At 37.6% G+C, this 27,798-nt stretch overlaps 1 protein-coding gene across 1 annotated transcript; it reads left to right on the top strand.

The window, feature by feature from the left end:
* Positions 1 to 635: 635 nt before the first annotated feature.
* LOC128218633 (uncharacterized) lies at positions 636 to 27,470 on the top strand. Its single transcript, XM_052926328.1, has 20 exons — positions 636 to 1,137; positions 1,401 to 1,496; positions 4,733 to 4,818; positions 5,716 to 5,836; positions 6,182 to 6,256; positions 6,505 to 6,593; positions 7,121 to 7,194; positions 7,876 to 7,952; positions 9,783 to 9,866; positions 10,523 to 10,593; positions 12,775 to 12,852; positions 16,635 to 16,695; positions 16,991 to 17,069; positions 19,259 to 19,383; positions 19,604 to 19,766; positions 20,010 to 20,101; positions 21,805 to 21,889; positions 24,867 to 25,021; positions 26,830 to 26,967; positions 27,172 to 27,470. The coding sequence occupies exons 1-20, from the start codon at positions 1,012 to 1,014 to the stop codon at positions 27,367 to 27,369; spliced, it is 2,073 nt and encodes a 690-aa protein (XP_052782288.1). The 5' UTR covers positions 636 to 1,011; the 3' UTR covers positions 27,370 to 27,470.
* Positions 27,471 to 27,798: the final 328 nt, after the last annotated feature.

Genomic DNA, 27,798 nt, shown 5'->3' on the forward strand with positions numbered 1-27,798 from the left:
TTTACGATTAACAGTCATTTAACTACTTTACGATTAACAGTCATTGTACTACTTTACGATTAACAGTCGTTTAACTACTTTACGATTAACAGTCATTGTACTACTTTACGATTAACAGTCGTTTAACTACTTTACGATTAACAGTCATTTAACTACTTTACGATTAACAGTCATTGTACTACTTTACGATTAACAGTCATTTAACTACTTTACGATTAACAGTCATTGTACTACTTTAAGATGCGTCAGATGTACTGGATCAAATACAATGTTAGACAAAGTGAGCGTTCAGTATCTCTAATTTTTGTTCTATAACATCATCAAACTATGAACGTGCGTTTCTGGTTAGTATCATGTATTGCCACAAGCCATTATTTTTCTTGCATAAAGATGTCCCATACAATCCGAACGCAGTATTAAGAGCTTACTTCTGTTCAATAGTAGATTAACATTTTTTACCTTAATTTGCATTTTCATTAAGTCTACAATTCGCTCAATTCGATCAATCTTTTCAGATGAAAGCATTATGAAAGGAAACCGTGTTTAAGTCTATTTCGTAAATACGGCATGTCAATTATAAGAATATTAAAGTAACATTTTCCTCAAAACATTAATATCTGGTCCATTCAGTTAGGAAAAAATATACAGGTACACACGGAACTGTTTCTAATTTCTTATCACTTGGAGGTTTCGAGTAGTACAGAACATATCGAAAACATTATAATGTGTGTGTGAAACAAAAGGATACATATATCTATATATAATTATATACCAAACTGATCACAGAAATAAATCTTATTTATTTCATTTGTTGAAGCTGCTTTCGTCGAAAAAGGCGAATTTCCTTTTTTTCATCCAGATACAAGAAACATACATTACGCCATCAACACACTGTATTTTTATATAATAATAAATTCATCTTTGGAAATAAAAAAAATACATGAGGGGAGACAATAACAAGTGCGACGTTAGAATTTAGTTAGTGCTTTCTTCACCCCGAGCTAATACGAAATGACGGCGACTTGGGTCTCCAAGATGCGCGAGCTGCATGAGCGGCAGCGGGAGCTCCATGAAGTTCTTCTTAGCGAGGCGGAAGGCACGGAGGAAGAAGCGATGGACGCTGCCGGATACCACCGGGTAGCCCTGACATACTAGCATGTTTCAGAAAGATCACTTTAAAGACATTATATTTCTTTCCTTTTAAGTGCTGTACGGATCACTTGGTCAGTGCCATGACTTTTGGTGACATAATAAAATAGAACATTACAAAGTGGTCTTTCAACAAATATTTTTATTTGTAAGCACTTAATTCTTCTTCATTATAGTTGTATTTGTAGCATAACTGAAAACGTTCTTACAAGCAGTATAGCACAGATAAAATTGAATTTTAATATTTTCAGATCCGGCGTTTCTCGGACTTGCTCCGCGGTGGTGGCGGAGGTCTCGGGGCCGTGTCCAAGTGGAAGGCGAAAATGGCCACCGCCAGGCACCATCAGGTCAAATTACGAGTATATCTCAGTTCAATATGTATCTCTTATGCAGAACACATCCTGTAGACACAATCATTTATTAATTTTCATAGATAGGCATTTTTACAATAATTGACAGTAATATAAAAGACCGCATACCAAGGAGAAATCCAAAAGAGATGGCATTAACGGAAAGCAGTGCGCAACATAGCCTGGCGTTGAGATTTTACACAACAATGATTTTTATTGATATGATTCGATTTAAATTTTACTTTCATAAAAGTTAATAATGTGTAGGATCTGTGCACCAGTCTGTTGATTATTGTATGGATTGACATTCACCACCATACTCATTATCAATATTTGAAACATATTTCATTGATTCAAAATATGACTGTTAACCTCTTTTATCCTTACATGAAATATTGAATATCCCCTCATGCAGATATTTTAATGAAATATGTTTAATTTCCAGCAGAGATTTTAAAAATATTTAATGATTTAATTTTTTTTAATAGACCGTCGCTTCTCTTAGGCGCTCTCACTCCCACTTGTAAGTTCATTTTAAGTGGTCAGAAATACCCGAGAGGTATTACGAAGACTTATACTGGGGTGTCCATATACAAAAGCATTGAACATTTTAAGTCTTCGTAGGTTATATTCACTGTTTGACACTAATTAAATAATTCAAAAGGGAGGTTTTGTGTAAATTAAACGGAACTTTACCCTGCTTTAATTACATCCTTGCATTAATGCGTTCATATGTACAAAAGGTATAGAAATAGATACTGGATAAATAAAGAACAGTCCGCACTATTTGATTTTAAAAGTATAACAAACACCTGAAATGAGCGACACTCTTCAATATATGTCCCCGTAATGAAGGACGATGTAATGATAAAAAAGGAAGAATATGGATCTTAGTTTTCTTCTTTTCTTGTTATTCAATGCTTTAGTAAATATTACTTAAATAAATATTTTGATGAAATCGCTAAATTAGTGTCATGTAAAAGTTATATATTAGTATAACCAAACTTCAGTGTGATTTACGACTTACTGTTTAATTGGCGGAAAAAATGAGAGCGATATAAAAAGTGCCACAGTTCAATTGTAAAAAAATTGGGGGACAATACTTATTCAAAAGATCACGGTCTATTGTGGACGGTGTTTGTGCATAGAGGACAGTAGATTCGACAGTTTATTATACAATCTGCACATATTTCACGCGATTAGAGGCATCACATAACCACAAAGCATAGCACGATTAATGTAGTTTGTGGAATTGTTGATATTTACGGAATTAATTCACAAACAACCAGACATGGATTTACCTCTGATTGTTATAGAAGAAGAAACTGCCAAAGAAGACATAAAATTGGACCGTGCGTATTGGAATTGGCATGCGGTAGAAGAGAAACATCCAACGCCCCGACTGGACTTTTCTCATAGTCACAGAACATTAGGTCCCAGAGGATCTTTTGATTCGACGGTTTCCCCTAGCAGCAGTGAAAGGCATCATTTAGATACAGAAATTAAAAACACATATACAGCTCCAGGCAAAAGGTTAAGCCTTGATGTTGGTTTAATGAGGCCGTCCAAACGGGAACCATTTAGACACAGGATTTCAAAGGCACTATCCCACCCACACATCGGAAACGACGACTTAACAAGGCGTTTTTCAAACGATGCGGGTGAAAGTCGGAGACGGCTGGAAAGTTTACGCCAGAAGGGCGGCTGGATGTCCCGGAGGCTGTCCAGTATACAACATGAACTGGATCACAGCGCCGTTTTTATTGGTCTTCTTGGTGGCGCCAGACCGACTTCCTCTAGAAAAGTAATAAGATCTTAATTTGATGGTAGCGGGTGGCACTTTTTTAATACAAAACACGACATTATCACAACCACAACCACCACCGTCCACCACCACCACCAGCAGCACCATCATCATCTTCATCATCATCATCATCAGCATCATCATCATCATCATGAAATATTGTTTAATACAATAAATTTGCAGTTTTAAAAGTAAAATAATTAATGAATAAATAGGTTTGGACAATAAATCTGTAAATGAATTTCGAAACATCAAATAGCAACCACAAAAAAACCCCATATCAATCACTTGATCATAAAATAAAATATGATCATCCATAATTTAAATCTGACAAACTACTCCCAGTTTTACAAATTAAGTATTGATAAACATTGAAAATCTTTTTAACGACTTTTCATTTGAAACCACTGTATATTTTTTTCTTTTATATTCATGCACAGAAATAGATACCATAAAATACACAGATTTATCAATGTGAGAACTTAAATCATAAGCTCGACCAGACCGAGCTAATCGTATTCTATATCACAATAATTAGAACCAACAACAGCAACCTTATACAAAAAAAACACAAACAAACAACTTAACAATATGTATAGAAATACTTAATTTTTACGGTAAACATAATACAGAAGGGTATTTGATCACATCTTCATTTCCATTTTTTCTTTTTCATACATCATCTATGTATCTATTTGCAATAACAGCACGTATCGCTTATAAACATTTATTTTGCATACACAGGTCATGAAATTCCGAATCTTATACAAACTTACTGAAGCCCTGTATATGTTGTTAGCTAACAAACTGAGAAAAAGCCGAAATGTCTGAATGTTCTCAATATGTTTCAGTCTAACGACTAACATTTACTTCATCTCAACCGAAGACGTGATCCCCATTTGAATGAAATACACGCAGTAAATGTAAATATAGGATTAGATCCGTTTATAATATGATGATACATCTAAATAATGATCATCTATTGATCATGTTTAAAACATGTACACCCGATAACATTTTGAAAAAAAAACAGGAAAGGAAAAGGAAGCATTTGTCAATATTTAAGTTTCTGCTTTATCATTTTACAGAATACTAACACCATTGATGATGAACGGGAATGCCACTGAGGAGTTACGATTTGTATTTGGGCCTTATTAAAACTATTCGGTACCATATAACTTTGGGTTATTCGACCCTTTATTTCTTTTGATACAGCAGACAACACAATTAATTTCAAAAACGCAACCTTTTGAAACTTCAAGGACCATACTCACCAATGGTTGTAATCGGACTGCTTGGATGTGGTGTTTAATACACTCTTTAAGCAAACTCCTAAATTTATAAGAAATACAACACTACACAAATGTATGCATGTTATGTTTCTCAGAGAATGATGTAAAAAGAACATATGTTTTTTCTATACGTTCAGCCGAAGATTCCACCCTTACAACGGTTCCGGAACTACGCCAAGCTCGCGCTCATCTGTGTGAAACTCTGCAAGTACAGCCACGAAGCGTACGTACTTTTTGTCGTTTTTCAGGTTCTGTAAAAGAGAATTATTGTAATCTGCAGTTTCAGTGTGTTTATACCACGTGATTAAATATCACGTGAATGCTACGACATAGTCAAGTTATCTTTGTTTTAAGTCTTCATTCGAAGCAAAATGTTGCCTTCCGACGTAGCATTTATGGCGTAATTTATCACGAGGTATACACACACTGAGCTTTAGTCGTGGCAATATCTCCGCGAATAGTTGTATTATTTATAATGACTCTTATGTTTTATTTTACGATATTTCGTAAAAACTCTTTTATGGCATTAATAAATTCCCTATTTTCATTCAAAGCTTGTGTTACGTTTTCCCTTCATCCATACGAGTTCGACCCGGCCTGTGACTTAGTACCTTGACGTTCAGTGGACAATACATAGATAATAAAACATAAACTTTATCAACAAAGGCGTATAATAAAAAGAACTTTTCGAAAGGATACCTTGTCTTCGACCTAGAGCACGTCTCCGTGTGTAAATATGCATCCTTCGAACGCTACACGGTCTCAAATAATGTGTTTACACATCGAACTCAACGTGAAACATGACTGCAGAAAAACGTCTTATGATATTATCTCTATGTTTGGTCATTTAAAGTAAACGAAACGTATATTTCATTGACGAACACTTCATCGCTTTTGTGCCTGTCTGAAAACATTTACGAGACATATACCAAGATGTTGCACCTCGTGAACAAATAGACGACGATATTTACATGGGAGTTGTATGAGACAATTGGAACGGAGTCTTGTTAGTTTCAAAATGGCTATTGCATTTTCACTCAGTTGCATTTTTTACGTTTGTAATTGCCGACAATTTCTGTTGCACCATGTCAATGTGTCCCCTCTATATATTATACTCCAGTGTCACAGCCGACAGTGATGAGTACTTGTCCATCCTCCAGATCACCCAGGACTACGTCACAAAAACTGACGACCAGGACGGACTCTTCTTTGATCACACACTCTTCAAGGCCAACAAAGAGGTGCTGGGCAAAGTCTATAACAACTTTCTAATTTAATTCTGATTATAAAATTGCATATACGGGGCCTGGCATGATTCTTAGCCGACTTTATAGCCTTCTTTATCAAGCAAACCAAACAACCGGTAATACATCCTCTTTTTCACTGCGCATTCTTTACGACATGCAATAACCATTCAATGGTTCATGATGTTGTTCCTTTCATATACCACGTGACTCTGCTGTTGTTTCCACTAAACTATCTCATACAAGGTAACATTTCACTCAGGATAAACTCAATTAAAATATCTTTATTTATTATTACTCATTTCACTGAAGCTATCTGTTATAATGTTTCTTTTTTTGTAGCAAAGGTTGCCAGGTGATGCTCGGAAAATTCTTCAGAAAGACTTCAAATATCGGTCAGAAAAGGAAATACAATACGTAAGTCAATCGGAATAATTCTAAAAATGTCATTTTCAATGCGAAAAAAGAGGCAATCATTCCCGCCTCTTGCTGAGGCGTACTCTTGTATTGATGTACTATGTCCTTGACCCCACTTAAATCTCTCGAAAGAATGTCCGTCAGCACGATTTCAATTGTTACTTCATTGACCATTCACAAGAAGTAGGCGCACCTTCGGTCACAATGCATATACGGATATCAAGTACAGTCTACCCTGTTTTTTTCAGCTGCATCTGGTGTTGCGGACGATCAAGGCGTTCTCGGAGTACCCGACCAAGATGCAGGTGAAGCTGTGCCGGGTCGGCTGGTACGAGGCGTAAGTAACATATAGTATTTCATGACCTAAAAGACATATATGTACATACTGCGTTTAATACGGTGAAACACATAGTAAAACTAGACTATTTGACCTTTCAAATTCAGTTCATTGACAAGTATACATTGTTTTCATTTGCTTTGTGACTTTTTTTATAAATGAGCAAACTAATTATGCAGAGCTCAACACGCTAATTGTAGACTATTTCAATATTTCAAGATCATCTTAACCCATCCTTTAATCATGTCTGTTTTCTCGTAACATTTCCCTTTCCGTATTCCGATTCTTGTTCTTTCTTTATGCATAGCTATGCGAGACTACTCCTCCAATGCGCACTTTCCTCGTTCACCATACTTATCCATCGTGAATTGAAGTAATGTTCGTCGTAAATCTGCCACGGAAAAACATAAATATCCCATATATGAAACATGTTTGTTTTGATATATTATATCATACATTTTACTATAGATCAATAAATATTTAAGACAAAAAATAATAAAAAAGCAACTTCCGGTTTGCATTCGCAGGTACGAGTCCAAGCGGGCCATCGTGCGACAGGGCCAGCCTCCCCACGCCTTCTACTTCATATTGTCCGGCTCTGGTACGTTGCCTCGTGTGCTGTCATTATGTAAACTGTCCGTGGTTATATGTAACATTGCGTCCGCATGGAGAGCGAGGGGTCTTGGGTTCGATCCCTACCCATAGCAATGTTTGCCGTGGCGTGGATATACATGTAACTGCCTTTCTATGCTTACCGTTTCAGTACATTCGGGTAACATACATCTCGTATGAAGATGTTATTGCAAAGTGCCGCTTTTTAAATAGTATAACAGTTTTTAATTACATGTCAGTTATTCATAAACAATATATTTACAGTGATAGCTTGAAACAGTGATAGCTTGAATTGTAGAGGCGTTCTATCTCCTTATACAGTTTTTCCCCTGAGTTTTCTACGCGTGTCTAAATAACGATCTCTTTTATAATCACTTTCCCATTTTTTTTCTCAAATATTGACAATTAAAAACAAAGTTCGTTGACACATGATGTGCAAATATTTGAACGGAACCACTGAAGTATATTAATTGAAAAGAATTAAGCGACTATAACACAATATGTCAATTTAAATGAATACAGCAAAAACTTTTATTGACCCGGACAGACAGAAGAATCTTCGCAATGCAATGGAACTATCGGCCCAAGTTCCATTGATTATGTTAGGAAACAGAGTACCTCAGTTGGTGAATAGCCTTCGATGTATCTTTATATATCTTCTTTTATTTAGTGGTTGTTACGTCTTTCGACCGCGGGACGGGCGGGACAACGTTTTTGGTAGCGCTTCACCGGGGAATGTCCTTTGGGGTAAGATCATTACGATATATAATTATGGTACTTGCGTTTGATTTAATAATATAAGCTTTTTTTCAGCCATTATAACAATTAATATTGTTTGTTCAACGTTCTTATTGCTATTAAAGTGAAGTAGAAGAAGTTTTGTAGGTGTTGTATTTTGCCGCGTGCTATTATATTAGTCAGTATATCAATATTAACAAAGAAATTGCACCCTGTTATTAAAGAAAACATGACACAGTCTTCGCTCATTCAAACAAAGGTACTAACTACAGATCAAACTCAAAACGATTGACTACAAGGATTCATGTTCATATACTAGCTTTATAACTCAACACATATAAAGAAAACAAAATCAGATCTTGCTTTTAAAACTATTTGAATCTTCTTGAATAGTTTTTTATTGCTACATACACGTGTTGTTGTTTGCCATTTTTAACCAGGTTTTCAACGAAAACCGGATTATTAGAATAAGGTTGTCGTTGGGCGGGCGGGCGGGAGGGCGGGCGTCAAACATTGGTTTCTGTTCAATAACTTTAGTTAGCATTGATAGATATTGATGAAACTTGGTGTGTAGGTAGCTTATCGAAAGAGCTAGCTTGGGATTGCTTTTGAGGGGGGTGGGGCTAAGGTCAAGGTCACTGTTACTAAAAATAGAAAAATGGTTTCTGCCCAATAACTTTAGTAAGCATTGATAGATATTGACGAAACTTGGTGTGTAATTTGCTTATGTGAAGAGCTAGCTTGGGATTGCTTTTGAGTGGGGAGGGGCTAAGGTCAAGGTCACTATTACTTAAAATAGAAAAATGGTCAAGGTCACTGTTACTTAAAATAGAAAAATGGTTTCTGCCCAATAACTTTAGTTAGCATTGACAGATATTTATGAAATTTTGTGTGTAGGTAGCTTATGTACAGAGCTAGCTTGGGATTGCTGTTGAGGGGGATGGAGCTAAGGTCAAGGTCACTGTTATTAAAAATAGAAATATGGTTTCTGCCCAATAACTTTAGTTAGGATTGATAGATATTGACGAAATTTTGTGTGTAGGTACTAGTTGCTTATGTGAAGAGCAAGCTTGGAATTTCTTTTGAGGGGGGTGGGGTCATTGATTGATATTGATGAAACTAAGAGCGAAGGTAGCTTATGTGAAGAGCTAGCTTGGGAGGTGGGGTCAAGGTCACCGTTCCTAAAAATAGAAAAAATGTTTTTCTGCCCAACAACTTAGTTAGAATTGATGAATAGTGATGAATATTAGTGCGAATATAGCTTATATGAAGCTGCAGATTGACTTGCTCGTACAACAAATTAATTGGCTATAATATCTGATTGCCCATAACAAAAACCTGGTTTCGTCGCATTGCGGCGCTTCTAGTAATCTAGTAATTATAATGGCAGTCGAATCTATTTAGATAAAATGAATGTTCGTACATATGTGTGGATAGTTTCTACGTGTGAATGCACTATGACAAATAATGCATTAATAATACAATGAAAATTACAGGGACAAGCCCAGTAGTCGAACAATCCAAATAAACTCTGTTTAGGGGCACAAGTCAAGAGCCAAAACGACAATGAACTACACACACACACACACACACGCACACACGCACTCACGCACAAACACATACACAAATACAAACGCCACAAACAAACCATACATATTGTCTTGTTCAGAAGGCCATATTAACAAAGAAGTATTGAACGATGTTATATTGAGTAAATAAAGATATTATTTTTATTATCATGTCATTTTCATTTGACTAAACTTTGACTGTATTAAATGTAACATTGCTGTCATTAACCGTCCTTTTGTTATGAAAAATGTTTGTATTTATATATTTTAGGAGCTGGCCGTGATCACACGAAGCAGACGCCAGGCGACAGTGAGCACCGCTACAACCACCGAACTTCTTTGTATTTCTGCAAAGGTAAGTACGCGAGAATGTGGTAATTTGCTGTTCTTGGGAGGAATCCACCCTCAGTCCTATCTGGCTTGGCGAGTATGAGATAATTTGTGGACTTTTGATGAGGGGGGAACCTGAGTTACCGGAAGAAACCCACTCAATCATGTCCGGCTTGTTGGCCTAGCCATGGAGATACCGCGAGAATGTGATCATTGTGACTATGTCATGGTGACCAAGCCACGGTGAGTACGCGAGAATGTGGCCATGGTGACCAAGCCACGGTGAGTACGCGAGAATGTGGCCATGGTGACCAAGCCACGGTGAGTATGCGAGAATGTGGTCTTGGCGACTATGCCACGGTGAGTACGCGAGAATGTGGTCATGGTGACCACACCACGGTGAGTACGGGTGAATGTGGTAATGTGGTAATGGTGACCAAGCCACGGTGAGTACGCGAGAATGCGAGAATGTGGTCTTGGTAGCCAAGCCACGGTGAGTTCGCGAGAATGTGGCCATGGTGACCAAGCCACGATGAGTAAGCGAGAATGTGGCCATGGTGACCAAGCCACTGTGAGTACGCGAACATGTGGCCATGGTGACCAAGCCACGGTGAGTACGTGAGAATCAGGTCTTGGTGTATAACCACCCAAAACTAAACCCTGTTTTATTGGGTGTTGCAGGACTTTGTGGAGATCTTCATGTCAGGAGGCTTACGGAGCATGACGGACCCAGAGCAGAACTCCTTTATCAGGTTAGTCTATTACCATGGTATCTGAGGAGCATGAGGTTGCGTTTTTAAATCAATCAACCTTTACTGAAACAACACACTGTTTGGTCGCTGTTTTGCTTAATAAAATAGCAACAGCATTGTTATAGGGGCCAGAACAAGTATTGATTCGCTAAAGAAATCTTGTAATAAGGGACACATTTCATCAATCGTTCTACAATATTAGTTGATTGTGAACTGTTGCATTTGATCATCTGTAATCGTTCATTTCATCGTAGTAATCCAGATGCTAGCGTATACCATCGTACTTGGCCGTAATAAGGCGTAAAATATCGTAACATATGTTGGTGTATCCATGAGGAATCCGATTCATCGTCGTTCTTATTGGTGTTTCACTTAATTTTCGGATATCTGTCATGGAAACCACCAAATTTAAACACAACGAGCGTGTCCGACATATATCGGCCTAGAACTGTCGGGGCCAGTTTCGTTACAGTGAGTGTAAGTCTGAGATACGTTTTATTTCGCGAGGACTTCTATGAGTTATCAGAACTGCTTTTTTCCATATATCCCTGTTTAAGTTGCACAACGCTATAAAATACAAGTACGGTTTTATACGATGCGGTACGCTTTCTCTTCTTTTAATAACGATTCCATTAAATACGACTACCGGTACGGACTTCATTGTCACGTTATTTGTACGAGCAACGGGAATTCTGTAAACGTTGTTGCTACAATAATGCCCTCAGCATCGTGATGTCGCAAACACTGCCATGAATCATGGTGACCTGTTGGAAATCGAGCTTTCTCGTGCGTTTCTCGTAAAAAATAATCATTTGTCTGTTTACAATCTGTTGGCCGTCTTTAGTTGCCCGTGGTAAGGATATGGAGTACTCGTTGATATTCTTATTCTCGTAAAAAATGCATACATGTTCTATAGGAACCGTGGCCGTCCACAATTTAGTGGAAGTTATCGGTGTCATTGTCGTGACAGTGAGAGCTAAATCAAACTTATTAATAATTATAGCAACGATTGTGAAAACGTACATTCATGTGTTTTACATCACTATGTCAATCTAGCTCGTAAGTTCAGTGTAACCCGACAGTATGATTTTTTATATTGTGAAGGGAACCAGAGACCAACTAACAAACGCACATGCGTACACGAATCCGAGAATCCTTAACGAGAAACTAACCAGTGAGCTAGAATGTTAGTAGAGCTCTACCATTTGTGCCCATACGATGCGTATCGGCTTGCCTAATAACTCGAGATATCGATGACTGATTAACCTCTTCACCAAGATATATTTTCCCCAATAAATTCCTTCTCAAATTAAATTACCTTTCTATAGTATCGAAGCTCTTTTGTTTAAAAAACCAGAAAATAAAATGTATTTCCTTTACGTGAATGAATAATGGCAGACACTTTAATCCTAGAGACGGTTTATTTGCAATTGATATAGTCATTAATCTTTAAAATAACCATAGCAGAGTCGCGGAGATAAAGGGAACGATATAAAGGCCTCTCGGATAGGAACCAAGGCTTTATGTCGAACAATTCCTTGTATCAATGAATGAACGAAATGGCGGTTCATTCTATAGGAGGCGACTGTTAATATTGTTTAAATGTTCATGGCATGGTTAAGTGTCATTAATTAAATCAAATGTATTTCATTTCACAGCCAATGTAGGTAACCCGATCGGGTGTAACAAATGAGGTGTAGACAGTCAGTGAGTCAAAAGGCATGTACGGATTATTTACTGCTGTTTATTGATAGTCTTGGAGGATTTTAACAGACGTTTAGAACAACTTGATACATGTTTTATTTATCGGCAGTTTTCTGCACGATTGCTGTGCCTGTAACGACTGGATATTTTAACATATATGATTATAAATGCATGTGAACTAATTCTACTCAAATTGGTGCACCGGGATTGCAACAAAAGTGCTTAATTGACAAACTATTAACATAATATTTTTTGTTTTATATTACGTACTACTTTTCTGAGTTGATAAGCCATAGTTGGTAAAAGTAACCGTACACTAGAAAAAAAACATCGACATATACGGAAGCAACACTAGAATATAAAAAAGAAACATATATAACAATATAACCTAAAGTCCGATCTCGCCCCACCCCGTGTTACTATGGAGGAGGTGGGTGGGGGACTGAGTGACGAGCAGCTGAAGTTTCTGGTTTCCAGGTCGATCCCGTTCCTCAAGTACTGGCCAATAGAATGCCTCGCCTCGAACCCACAAGCCTGCATGTTCCATTTCTTCCCGTGAGTATTTCAGCAGTGGTAATCACGTAATTGTTGTTTATCTTTTATTTCATTACATACGCATCGTTATAATCCACCCTCAACACATAGTGCAATGTTGTTCATACGGTTTTCCGTATTCCTTCCGTTTTCATCTCTGCTGACATCACGTCATAACTAGTATGATTTCTCAAAGTTAAAATGACGTCATGAAACAAAATATGTCGTCACTTAATTTTGAATAATGTGTATTTTAAGTGATTTACACCGGTAATGTATAAAACAAAAATACTGCATTTGGATCCGCGATGTTGTATTCGACTCTCGGGGATTTTCGGTGAAGTCCGAATCTGAAAAATCCACTAGAGTCGAATGCAACCTCCTAGATCAAAATGCAGTACAAATAGCTCAATTGTATTATATTGTTGAAACAGACCGAACATTTCCACAATTATTTAGCATGTTCACAGATTTGTTTCCAGCTAAAGGTGTCGTGACAGAACACGCATTTACAGCATTAACTCGTGTTTCCACTGAAAAGATACTGCTATATTATATATTTACATAGTTCCTGTGATCTCCTAAAACTAGGGTTAACCTTCATGATGTTCTTTTTTACGGCAGTCTCTGTAACTTCTTGTTATAAAACAGATATTGTGAAATTAATATAGAAAGTTGAACGTTCAAATAATACGACTACACATACCCTCTACGGCATTTATGACATATTTTATATTGCTATTAATACGATGACAAAATTTATGGGTATGAATTGAAAAACATAATTCTATGCATTGGTAGTAAGCTTCTTATATGAATTCCTTAGTTTGTTATAATCAAGTCTAACAACAAGCTTCTTTTCAACAAAGCTATCTTATTTTCAACAGTTCAATAGTAAACCCTATATCTATCACAATATTGAATACTGTCGAACGTATAATTATATTTTAATTCAAAAGGAACTACTCGATAGACAGATACTTATCTGTCGGTGGCCTAGTGCTTAGTTTCAAAGGTATTTAGGATCATTTAAAGTGACATTTCGTATACAGTTTTCGGAGGTCTTGACATAATGATAATCTGTTTTCAAATACATTATCCTACTACCTAAATCACTTCTCCTCCCGAGTAATGTATAGACAGGGTTATGGCTATGGACATCATTTAGAAACAAATAGATGCACAAATTGATATCCGAAGGAAAAGCAAATCAAAGTTATCATCGATCGAAAAACAATAAATTAGTTCTAAGTTTAAAAGGAAGTATTAATGATCAAAACATGTAGACTAATGAAGGTTTTTTTGAGTCACGCCCCCCCCCCCCCCTTTTAAATAGCCACAATGAAAGTCACTGAATATTGTAAGACATGATTTGAATCATGAAATGATAGTTAAATGAGAATATACTCGAACAAGACCAGTAACTAAACATTTAAAAAATCGCTGATTCTTATTAGACCTAATGCTTTATAGCCATGACAGACTATTTAACGAGAGACACACAACGCTTAAACAACACATACATACTCCTGAACGAGAGACACAAAACGCTTAAACAAAACAGACAGACTACTGAACGAGAGACACACAACTCTTAAACAAAACCGACAGACTACTGAACGATAGACAAACAACGCTTAAACAACACATACATACTCCTGAACGAGAGACACAAAACGCTTAAACAAGACAGACAGACTACTGAACGAGAGAAACACAACTCTTAAACAAAACCGACAGACTACTGAACGAGAGACACACAACTCTTAAACAACACCGACAGACTACTGAACGAGAGACACACAACTCTGAAACAAAACAGACAGACTACTGAACGAGAGACACACAACTCTGAAACAAAACAGACAGACTACTGAACGAGAGACACACAACTCTTAAACAAAACCGACAGACTACTGAACGAGAGACACACAACTCTGAAACAAAACAGACAGACTACTGAACGAGAGACACACAACTCTGAAACAAAACAGACAGACTACTGAACGAGAGACACACAACTCTGAAACAAAACAGACAGACTACTGAACGAGAGACACACAACTCTTAAACAAAACAGACAGACTACTGAACGAGAGACACACAACTCTTAAACAAAACAGACAGACTACTGAACGAGAGACACACAACTCTTAAACAAAACAACAGACAGACTACTGAACGAGAGACACACAACTCTTAAACAAAACCGACAGACTACTGAACGAGAGACACACAACTCTGAAACAAAACAGACAGACTACTGAACGAGAGACACACAACTCTGAAACAAAACCGACAGACTACTGAACGAGAGACACACAACTCTGAAACAAAACCGACAGACTACTGAACGAGAGACACACAACTCTGAAACAAAACAGACAGACTACTGAACGAGAGACACACAACGCTTAAACAAAACAGACAGACTACTGAACGAGAGACACACAACGCTTAAACAAAACAGACAGACTACTGAACGAGAGACACACAACGCTTAAACAAAACAGACAGACTACTGAACGAGAGACACACAACGCTTAAACAAAACAGACAGACTACTGAACGAGAGACACACAACTCTTATACAAAACAGACAGACTACTGAACGAGAGACACACAACTCTTATACAAAACAGACAGACTACTGAACGAGAGACACACAACGCTTAAACAAAACAGACAGACTACTGAACGAGAGACACACAACTCTTAAACAAAACAGACAGACTACTGAACGAGAGACACACAACTTTTAAACAAAACAGACAGACTACTGAACGAGCGACACACAACTCTTAAACAAAACAGACAGACTACTGAACGAGAGACACACAACTCTTAAACAAAACAGACAGACTACTGAACGAGCGACACACAACTCTTAAACAAAACAGACAGACTACTGAACGAGAGACACACAACGCTTAAACAAAACAGACAGACTACTGAACGAGAGACACACAACTCTTAAACAAAACAGACAGACTACTGAACGAAAGACACACAACTCTTAAACAAAACAGACGACTACTGAACGAGAGACACACAACTCTTAAACAAAACAGACAGACTACTGAACGAGAGACACACAACGCTTAATCATCACAGACAGACTACACATACTACACATACAACAGAATACTTCTATGCGACTTTAGATTAATTTATCTCCACTCACACCCTCTTTTTCCGCCGCCCCTTAAATTTTATTGACTCAAATAAAATGATTGAACAAGGGTTTGTTTTTGCGTATCGGCCCGGTACTGTCCATGAACGGCGGTTATTCATACATACGGTGACGATGTATGACATTCACATGCAAAAAAAAGAATGGTTTCGATCATGTCCACGGTTCTTTTATGCAATAAAAAGAGCATGAACACATTTTCAACGGTAAAGCAGTTATCTAAAAAAATAAAAATAAAAAACATCCTCCACCCCAATAAAAAACAACAACAAAACCAATCATGGATGAAATTCTAGCAATTAATTTATATTGGCATGGTAAATGAACGTTTGGTCCACTGCTTTAAAACGGTCAGCGAAAGTTCTTAAACTAAAAAACTGCAAACGTTTTCTCAAATCAACATGGAATTTACGAATATTTCAGATTAACAATATATTTCACGTTTAATAGGGACTCATATATGTATATTAATTACAATAGAAGTAACATAAGTAACCATGTTTAAATCCTAAAACAACGATTTGTCAGTGCGTGTTTAGACGCATAAAATAGTAATACTTCTGACGCTCTTTCGGCATGCAGCTAAGCTTATTTCTTGTTCTGTTTCCAGGCGCGCGCAGGTTCTGGTCCGTGACAGCAATCATTCAGACTGGATCTACGTGGTGAAATCTGTAGGTATCTATGTATTACTGCAGCCACTCTATGTTGTGTTGTTTTTTTCCAATCATAATAGCGATTTTCTAAAATTCCACAGCCTGTAATACTAGTTAGAAGCCCCAGTTACCAAAGATTATACGAGCGTTGTTATCAAATAACGGCATGCTCGAAAGACTCTGCAAATAGCTACTTTATTTCACCAAGCTGAAACTCCTGATTATTACAATGTGTCATGGATTGGTTCATACGATGGGCACAACAATAATCTCACTAATGGCTTGTTACATTCATATTACCCGTATATTCCAGGGAAGCCTGTCTGTGCTGAAGAAGCTAGTGGAGGTCCATCCGCGAGTCACCAGGCGAAATTCAGACCACGGATCAGAGGGTAAGGCAGCATTATACCTATGTCAAAATTTCTCAAGTTTTGTGTCGCCATTCCCCGCGTAATGGAGTCAAGACATTTCTTGGTCGAATCACGCAACTCACCCGTGCACTGTTATATATGGCTAACGTGCACATTGCCGCTTCTGTGTGTATCGCCTGTTCTCGCCGCTCAGATATTCGCATTAAAATACGACAACAAATGGTTGCTGTTGCATATTTTGAGGGAAATAGGATCAGCTACAACTCCGGGTATATCCGACAACTTGAAGATAATTCGTGAGTTCTTTGAGTGACTTACGATTGCGCCAGGATGGCGTAACAGTATCAGGCGCGTAGCTGACTATACGCGAGTACACAGCTGAATCCACATGATTCTGTCAAAAAATCGGCAATCTGCCGAGTTAATGGTTTATTTGTTGATATATGATTCTAAAATTGTCCATTTTTCAGTAGTAAATCTAGCACCATAGAACACACAGAATGCGCTTATTTGCACTATTGGTTTCAAATATTTCGGGGAGTGGAAGACAAGCCCATCTACCACAATTATGAATCCACATGAATAGTTGGCCAACTATGCCCCTGAGTATACTTTATAGCTCTTAAAAACCGATGGACATACATGTATTTACATTCGGAGATCCTCGGTCATATTTATCGAAAACAACCTCGGATGTTTGCTGGTATATCAGTTGAAGTAGTTTGTATTTTTTAATTATATCATTAATTAAATGTAGTGTTTTAGAGTTATATTTATTGATCTACGTTTAAATTGTTTGCCAGTGATGTGTTTTATTGCAAACATTTTATCAACTGAAAGTAGAATGCATAAATGCAACGTAGTTTCAGTTTCATTTTGAATCCAATTGGCATGTCTGAATCGCCGTGAAAGCAATTAGTGTAAAAGAACTATTTTCGTGGTTCTTCGGTGTTGATTTATGTTAGCTTTCGACCGCTCTTCGTAGAGTTTTAATATCTTTTTGACTGACACGCTATAAAGAATTATACTGGTCTCGTGCTATTAATTTTGCATACAACTAGTTTTATTGAGGAAATTCAATTTGGTTTGTAAAACTTGATTATGAACGATAGTATGTCGTTCAAGCATGTATTTCCATTAGTTTGTAAAATGTTAAAGCTGCACTCTCACAGATTGAACGATTTGACAACTTTTTAATTAACCGTTAGTAACGCCTTTAGCCCTAAAACGTTAATTTTCGGACGGGAATATGAAAATCTGCGATCTACTCTTTTGTCAGCAGTCTTATATCACTGGTTTGTAGATATTTACGCAAAAATTGGCTCATTTCAAGACAACAAATAAAAAGGTTGTCAAAACGGTATGTCTGTGAGAGTGTTATACGGTACTAATTGTAAGGATACCTTACTTGTGTTGCAAGCTACCGCATCATAACAAACAAACAATACTTATACAGGCTCTAACAAACGAATGGTCACTCTTCCCTTATCGTTATTGCGCATTAATTTCGAAAAATATTAGCAGCAGGTACTTTTGTTCTAATGTTAGGCAACTCGTGCTAATTTGATCAAACTTTGCCCAATCAGATATGTCGTGACGGTGAAAACATTGGTCAAGAGTCCGCGGTCACATTTACTTGATATTCTAGACTATTCGACTTTCCTAATCGGAGACGAATTTGAAATGAATATACACAAATAAGATGTGAGAGTGTTTAAAAAGACCCTTCATCTTTTTAAATTGATTAACCGAAGCATGTACCGAATTGATGTTAATGCTTTATTTGTGATTATCATTTATCTTAAATTAATGAAAGAATTTATGTTTGCTGACCATTTGGTTATTTGCCATAAACAAGTAGCTTTGTATTTATAAGACTATTGACAGAGTTTATGCTTTATGACTTGAATATGCTTAAGAAACAATTTATTATTCGCAAGCTATTTCATTTAAGCTTGTTCGTTGTGTCCGAATGTTTGTTTATGATTTTGTCGTTATTGTAACTTGCCTGCAGTTAATACGATGATAAGAGTCGCATTGGCGTTTTCATGAATTGAGATTAAATCATATTTGCAGACAAGATCCGCTACATTATTAAGCAAGGTTGTGAATGGCTGCCTTCGATAACCCCATTATCCCTTACATACTTGTAGTTACCATGTATTAAACACACACTAGAAACAATTTTTAACATAACCATTTTCAAATAGATGAAGACGAGGGCGGACGCCGGAAGTCGTTCGGGACGTGGAACTTCCGGATAAAGAAGAAACGGCGAGAGAGTCGCGAGGAAAAAGAAGTGTTCAAAAACAATATAGAGATGGAGAAGAGATTGGTAACTAACTCGTCCTTGAACATTTTCTTTGACATTGTCTGTGAATGCGATCTTTCTCAATAACGTCTGACTTATAACAGTGTTCTTGGTAACAGAAATGTATGAACACACAGCTGACGACTCGCTATATTGTCCGTTTCCCAATTGTTAATCCTCAACACTAACGTGTATGTTATTATTATCACTCATTGTTTTATTTGTATTGCCATCGACCTTTCAGGAGCAAACGCTGCCTGGTTTCTACAACGGTCGGGAGCGACTGGGGCTTATCGACTACGAGTCCATCATCACCGACCATCGGTCGCGCGTCCTGCAGACCAGTAGGCGAACGGCCAGCAACAGCTCCGTACAACCACTGCCAAAACTGGCGACTCAAAACTCGGGTAACGACGGCCACTAGAGTATTTTATAAGTAAATCTAAATAAATTATTGATATGGTTCGAAACTGAAAAATGCTGAAAATAGGTCAACGCAGGCTCATTCATTTTCTGAAATTCGTTCGAGAAATGCCAGCTTTCACTTTAGGCGTAACGATTGACATAAATATTTGGTCATTTTGAAGGGAAAGTAATGTGTTAAGTTTATTTAATTACCAACCATTAAATGTCTTGTATTGCATTTACAGACACAGAGGAGACGGCGCCGCATGACGACAAACTTCCGCCTGAAGAAGACGACAAGTTGCTGGCACTGCCGAAAATAAGGAAAACGTCAAAGGTATGCGTGCTTTATTAGAGGTTTATGGGGATATTTCTCATTTTCCTTTTATTCAGATATACAAGTAGCCTTTGTGGGAAGTAAAACCTTTCCGGGAAAATACATTCATATATTTTATTGGGTCCAAATGTCTGGTAGGTTCTAAAGTGTAACAACAAGATTAATTTTCAGCTTATTTTTTTAGCTTTCTTCATCAAGCCAAATTTCCAATTTCAATCTTGAATTTACTAACTAAAAATATCATGAAGGTAATTTCGCTTTTACAGTCCAACAGTTTTTAAGAATGCAAATACAACAAAACTCAAAACGAAAATAGTACGCGTAGCTAAATTATTTATTAGGACTTATTTATTTTTTCAATGGGTCCGAATTTATTCTATCCAAATTGATAGAGTGAGAGTTGATAAGGCTTCCCAATAGACACACTAAAATATAAATATAAACATTGTGCGATTTAAAGAATAGATTTGAAATAAAGGTAAGCAGGACCAACTGTTGAGCAATACACAACAAATTACCAGCATCCTTGTACATCTCGCTCATCTGCAGCACGTGCTGTGGCACAAACCGGAAATCCTCGGGAGGAATCCGCTGAAAACGGTGTTGTCCACTTTACCTACTAGAACTAAGAAAAACCCCAAGGTATCCTGTCCTCGTGTCCGCCGTAAACGCTGCTCTTGTTGTTATTTCTGTTCATTGTTTGTAATAACAGGGTGATACCATAAGAAGGGTGGATACATCAGTAAATACAGTAGACTCACAATCAATGAGTATACTGTTTGACTATTCTATGGTGCTCGTTTAATGTCATTCTGCAATTATTTGAAAGATGCGAATCTACCATGACTGAATTCTGCTATTTCGAGCCTCAGGTTAGCAGCGAAGCATGCTGTTGACGATGTGTCGATTTGGCAAAATACATGTACAAATATATTTGGCGAATTCTTGCATAGTTATGACATTTATGAATATTTATCTCGTATTGGCACCATGAGGGTAGCCTGTCTCTTTTTTAAAACTTTTGGGTTCTTGCCTACGGACGTAAAACAACACGAACTAACAAAAACAAACAGTCTGTTTGGTGTGTTCATGTTTTTGAAGAGATGATGTAAATAATATGCAGAGACATAGATAACAAAATGTTGTACTCATTTACAAAACGTTCGTGTTCCAATTAACTTTTGTTTTAGATAAATGTGCTATATTGTGTTCGCTTGTTGCGTGTGGCAATACAGTCGCCCACTATTCATCAACAACACTTTTAATTCCATAAGGTTAGCTAGGATTCATTTCGCACATATTCAATTTGAATTTACTTGAATAATATTACTAATAATCATCTTTCATATCATGTCACTAAGGACCAATTCATGATTAATCGACAATTGAAGTCGTTATAATAAATTGTGTAATACAACAAAAGACGTTCAACTTGTAAACACGAATTGCATTTTTGCTTCAACGTATATGAACAAGTATGTAAACTTTAGTTTTAACGTTCTGATTAAAATATTAGAAATGTCCCAAGTGAGGCAGTGTCGGCTCCCACAGCACACATTCCGGTAACAATACACACGTACAGGTATGTGCTCGACATGAGTGGAGCCTGACCACATTATCTATACATGAAACACAGAGAGTAATTGAGTACATAGAAGTGAAGACGCAGGATTGTTTGACCAATCATCTTATTATATTAACAGGGTGCATACCTGGCTACCATGAAGACAAAGAAAAAAGTCAGTAAAAAAGAAGCTATTCAGGAGGAGCTGTTCAAAAAGCAAATAGGTAAAACATCGTCGCTATAACATCAATACTGCCCACATCACGGAACCACACATAACAGCCCACGTCACACAGCTAACGTCACAACATATGCATCATAACAGTCCACATCACAGAGGAAACGTCACAGCAAATTCATCATTACAGTCCACATCACATAGCCAACATCACAACACATGCATCATTACAGTCCACATCACAGAGCAAACGTCAAAGCAAATTCATCATTACAGTCCACATCACATAGCCAACATCACAACACATGCATCATTACAGTCCACATCACAGAGGAAACGTCATACCAAATGCATCATTACATCCCACACCACAGAGCAAACATCACAACACATGCATCATTACAGCCCACATCACATAGCCAACATTACAATACAGTATGCATCATTACAGCCCACATCACATAGCAAACATCACAACACATGCATCATTACAGCCCACATCACATAGCCAACATTACAACACAGTATGCACCATTACAGCCCACACCACATAGCCAACATTACAATACAGTATGCATCATTACAGCCCACATCACATAGCCAACATTACAACACAGTATGCATCATTACAGCCCACATCACATAGCCAACATTACAATACAGTATGCACCATTACAGCCCACATCACATAGCCAACATCACAATACAGTATGCACCATTACAGCCCACATCACATAGCCAACATTACAACACAGTATGCATCATTACAGCCCACATCACATAGCCAACATTACAACACAGTATGCATCATTACAGCCCACATCACATAGCCAACATTACAATACAGTATGCACCATTACAGCCCACATCACATAGCCAACATTACAACACAGTATGCATCATTACAGCCCACATCACATAGCCAACATTACAACACAGTATGCATCATTACAGCCCACATCACATAGCCAACATTACAATACAGTATGCATCATTACAGCCCACATCACATAGCCAACATTACAACACAGTATGCATCATTACAGCCCACATCACATAGCCAACATTACAACACAGTATGCATCATTACAGCCCACATCACATAGCCAACATTACAACACAGTATGCATCATTACAGCCCACATCACAGAGCAAACATTACAATACAGTATGCATCATTACAGCCCACATCACATAGCCAACATTACAACACAGTATGCATCATTACAGCCCACATCACATAGCCAACATTACAATACAGTATGCATCATTACAGCCTTCATCACATAGCCAACATTACAACACAGTATGCATCATTACAGCCCACATCACATAGCCAACATTACAATACAGTATGCATCATTACAGCCCACATCACATAGCCAACATTACAATACAGTATGCATCATTACAGCCCACATCACATAGCCAACATTACAACACAGTATGCATCATTACAGCCCACATCACATAGCCAACATCACAACACAGTATGCATCATTACAGCCCACATCACATAGCCAACATTACAATACAGTATGCACCATTACAGCCCACATCACATAGCCAACATCACAACACAGTATGCATCATTACAGCCCACATCACATAGCCAACATTACAATACAGTATGCACCATTACAGCCCACATCACATAGCCAACATTACAACACAGTATGCATCATTACAGCCCACATCACATAGCCAACATTACAACACAGTATGCACCATTACAGCCCACATCACATAGCCAACATCACAACACAGTATGCATCATTACAGCCCACATCACATAGCCAACATCACAACACAGTATGCATTATTACAGCCCACATCTCAGAGCCAACAACGACACATGCATCATTACAGCCCACATCACATAGCCAACATCACAACACAGTATGCATCATTACAGCCCACATCACATAGCCAACATTACAATACAGTATGCACCATTACAGCCCACATCACATAGCCAACATCACAACACAGTATGCATCATTACAGCCCACATCACATAGCCAACATTACAATACAGTATGCACCATTACAGCCCACATCACATAGCCAACATTACAACACAGTATGCATCATTACAGCCCACATCACATAGCCAACATTACAACACAGTATGCACCATTACAGCCCACATCACATAGCCAACATCACAACACAGTATGCATCATTACAGCCCACATCACATAGCCAACATCACAACACAGTATGCATTATTACAGCCCACATCTCAGAGCCAACATCACAACACATGCATCATTACAGCCCACATCACATAGCCAACATCACAACACATGCATCATTACAGCCCCATCAAAGAGCCAACATCACAACACATGCATCATTACAGCCCACATCACATAGCCAACATCACAACACATGCATCATTACAGCCCACATCACATAGTCAACATCACAACACATGCATCATTACAGCCCACACCACATAGCCAACATCACAACACATGCATCATTACAGCCCCATCAAAGAGCCAACATCACAACACATGCATCATTAAAGCCCACATCACATAGCCAACATTACAACACAGTATGCATCATTACAGCCCACATCTCAGAGCCAACAACGACACATGCATCATTACAGCTCACACCACAGAGCCAACATCACAGCACATGCAAACCAAAGGATGGTAAATTATGGATTTAAATCTTTTTAATGAGATATATCAATTAACATTTCCATGGTATTTGTAAAAGTATAATTATGTTGTAGACTTGGTCCCAATTTTCGCTTACATAAAACTTGGTTTATAAAATCGAGCTTTAGCACTTGATTGTGCTCAATAAAATATATTACTTAACCTATTATGTTACACATATTACAAGAAACAATGACCTGGTTATTGCCATTGTAATCGTCGTCTTAACAAACCAGTCATATATTGGTTAGTGAATTTATTATTATTATTGTGTAATTAACCACTAGTATGAGTTGTGACGTCATGGGAGAACGGCATCGGATAACCTGTCCATTTTGTATTCAGAATACGACCGGAAGTTGATAGAGGGTGGAAAGGTTGGCCGGAAGACGATCACGGACGAGCTGGACAACAAGCTAGTCAAGGACTTCGCGCTCACCGAGAAGGACATCCGGCCCGCTTTCGTGCAAGTCCAGATTCTGGAGAGGGGACAGTACTTCGTAAGTGGATAATATAAAATAAATCATATCATGTTTGTGAGCTCATATTTACTTACATCCGGAGCTGACTTCGCACAACAGCAACTTATTTCATTGATAACTAAAAGCTAATCACATCTCTCTTTTTACATGTTTTAGTAATCTACTGTTTATCATCCTTATGAAGAATGTTAACATTTTAATAATAATTTCTGAATATCTAATTGTAAAAGTAGCTCAGTTATTGTGGGGTTCATACAGGTACTCACACTTTCATTGTAAAAGTAGCTCAGTTATTGTGGGGTTCATACAGGTACTCACACTTTCATTGTAAAAGTAGCTCAGTTATTGTGGGGTTCATACAGGTACTCACACTTTCATTGTAAAAGTAGCTCAGTTATTGTGGGGTTCATACAGGTACTCACACTTTCATTGTAAAATCGCTACATCTCAATCATTTGTGAAAAGATTTGGTGAATAATGATTTCACGTACGTAGTCACTATCGGATTCAGGGGGTGGGGTGGGGGCACCCGGCGCCCCTATCTAAAATCGTCCACGTTTACTTTCTAATTCAATATAGAAGAAAAAAGAAAAAAAGAAAAAAAAGCTCCCAAAATGCAACTTTTCAGAATAGAAATTGTTCAAATTTTCTTAGGGAATACCCTAAAAAACTGACAACACTTTAAACCCCTCTTTGGTAAAATCCTGACCTGGTCCCCTCCATCCCAAGTACGCAAACTTCGTAAAGCCAGTTTTTTGTTGTTTTTTTGTTCCACAGGACGCTGAATCAGAACATGGTTACCGCAAATTTTAGTTAGGAAACCGGAGTTACCATTGATTTAGAAATGGAATCCGGATAACCATTAAGGATGAATATTGCATACAAGTATACCGTTCTAAAACTGGTGGATTTTCTTTCTTTTATTAGTAACTTAAAATATTTGTTTTAATTGTGGTAAATCTGATGTGGAAGTAAGAGTGCATCTTTAACGAGGTCACCCTAGTAAAGGTCTGCCCATGCAAACATACCTCATCATCTAAATATCAACAATTTGTTGATTTTTAAACGAAAAGTACCATAGACGTTCATGTTTAACGTTCATGTTTCAGTGCTTATAATCCATTTTTGAACAAACAACAATCCAACCACGACAATTTACCAATTATCTCATGTAATGAAACTAAGAAAACGAAATGCCATGTTATTGGCGAAATATTACGTAAACATGTGGATAAAATCAACACGTTCATTGTAAACTTTGCAACTTGTAACACGCAATTTGTTCAATAAGTGTTTAATGTTTAAAGTTATGATACCAAACTAAGATGCCGTTAGAAAAAACAACAACATGCTTTACGCTATATACTGGACGGATACATTTTTTTCAATACAAAGGTCCACTTCCGTGGCCATTTTAACATTTTTCTCAAAAGTATAAATGGTTCAAAATATTATATTATATTGAGATATATTCGCATAACGTTGGATGTCGAAGGTTTGACATCTTGGATAATCATCTTCCCATTGTGCTAAACACTATCGGTTTAAAGTATCGCTCCCAATGGCCCGGTATTCGTTATACTAAGGTGTTACACGGTATCCCATTATTTAAAATTGCACTGGTAGAGTAAAACTGCCATTTGCAATGCAAAGTGACGCACCCAACATATTTTTTGTTATTGCAGTTTATTTTGCATATAAATTCGTGGGCAAAATAATACTTGCTCTACCTAGTTCAATTATGTCCAGGGAAAACGTGTTAAAATTAATTCCACAATAATCATATATCAGTGGCATGATTATATTTACACTAACTTCGTCCCCAGGGCCTGACGAAAACCGTGTTTCCTGAGCAGGCGGAGAGCTTCAGCGTGGTTTCGAATGGCGCGGAGTGCATCATGATCTCTAGACGCTTCTTCCTGGAGCACGCCAACGAGCAGACCATGTACCATTTGAGACAAGTGGTTAGTGCAAAACACTTGTGTATAACCAAATAGCATCATTGACTGATATGATTTATTATGGATATCGAAGAATGTATTGTGTTCAATATTAAATTAAAACCGTAAAGAAATAGTAAACAAAGCCCATCTTAAATTTATTAAACAGTATTTACATAGTGTAAATATCACATCATTTCTTAACTGCAACATCATTAAATTGCACAGGAGACGCTGCTCCCCCCGGAAGAGGAGCTGCAAGCGAACCTCCAGGACTTTGTTGACTGGAAGGCACACCGTGCGCGCGTGTACCGCCGCCTTGTGCATAACAAACACGAGCGCAACGAGCGGAAAAGCCAATTTCCGACACAGATTGGCGGCCAGTATTGCTTTCGCACAGGGCCTACTGTACGAAGCATAGATTAGAAATTTATAAATAATAATTTAAACACAGACTCTCATTCCGTTTAACGGTAAAATGCGCCTATTTTGGTATTTCATATCCATTATATGTTATTACAGAAATGAAAACATCTTGTCTTTGTAGTTTTTTAATGCCTCGTTATATTATGAAAAGTTAACGTTGACTGCTAGTTTAAACTAATAATAGGTTGATATACAATGGGTGTTCTTATGACAAAGTGAAGAATATATGTGGGAATCAAATCCTTTCTATATACAACTTTAATTTGCATAAACCTGCATTACACTTCGTCTGTGAACCCCCCCCCCCCCCCCCCCCCCACTATGCCGCTTTTGAGGTTTAATAGTGTGTATCGTCGATCAAGGTTTGACAAGTATTTTGAACTATGGAAATAGATCCTTGATTTCCAATGCTCGTCAAAAAAGAGTCGT

The sequence above is a fragment of the Mya arenaria genome, chromosome 2 (genome assembly GCF_026914265.1).
Source record: "Mya arenaria isolate MELC-2E11 chromosome 2, ASM2691426v1".
In the NCBI taxonomy this organism is placed as follows: Eukaryota; Metazoa; Mollusca; class Bivalvia; order Myida; family Myidae; genus Mya; species Mya arenaria.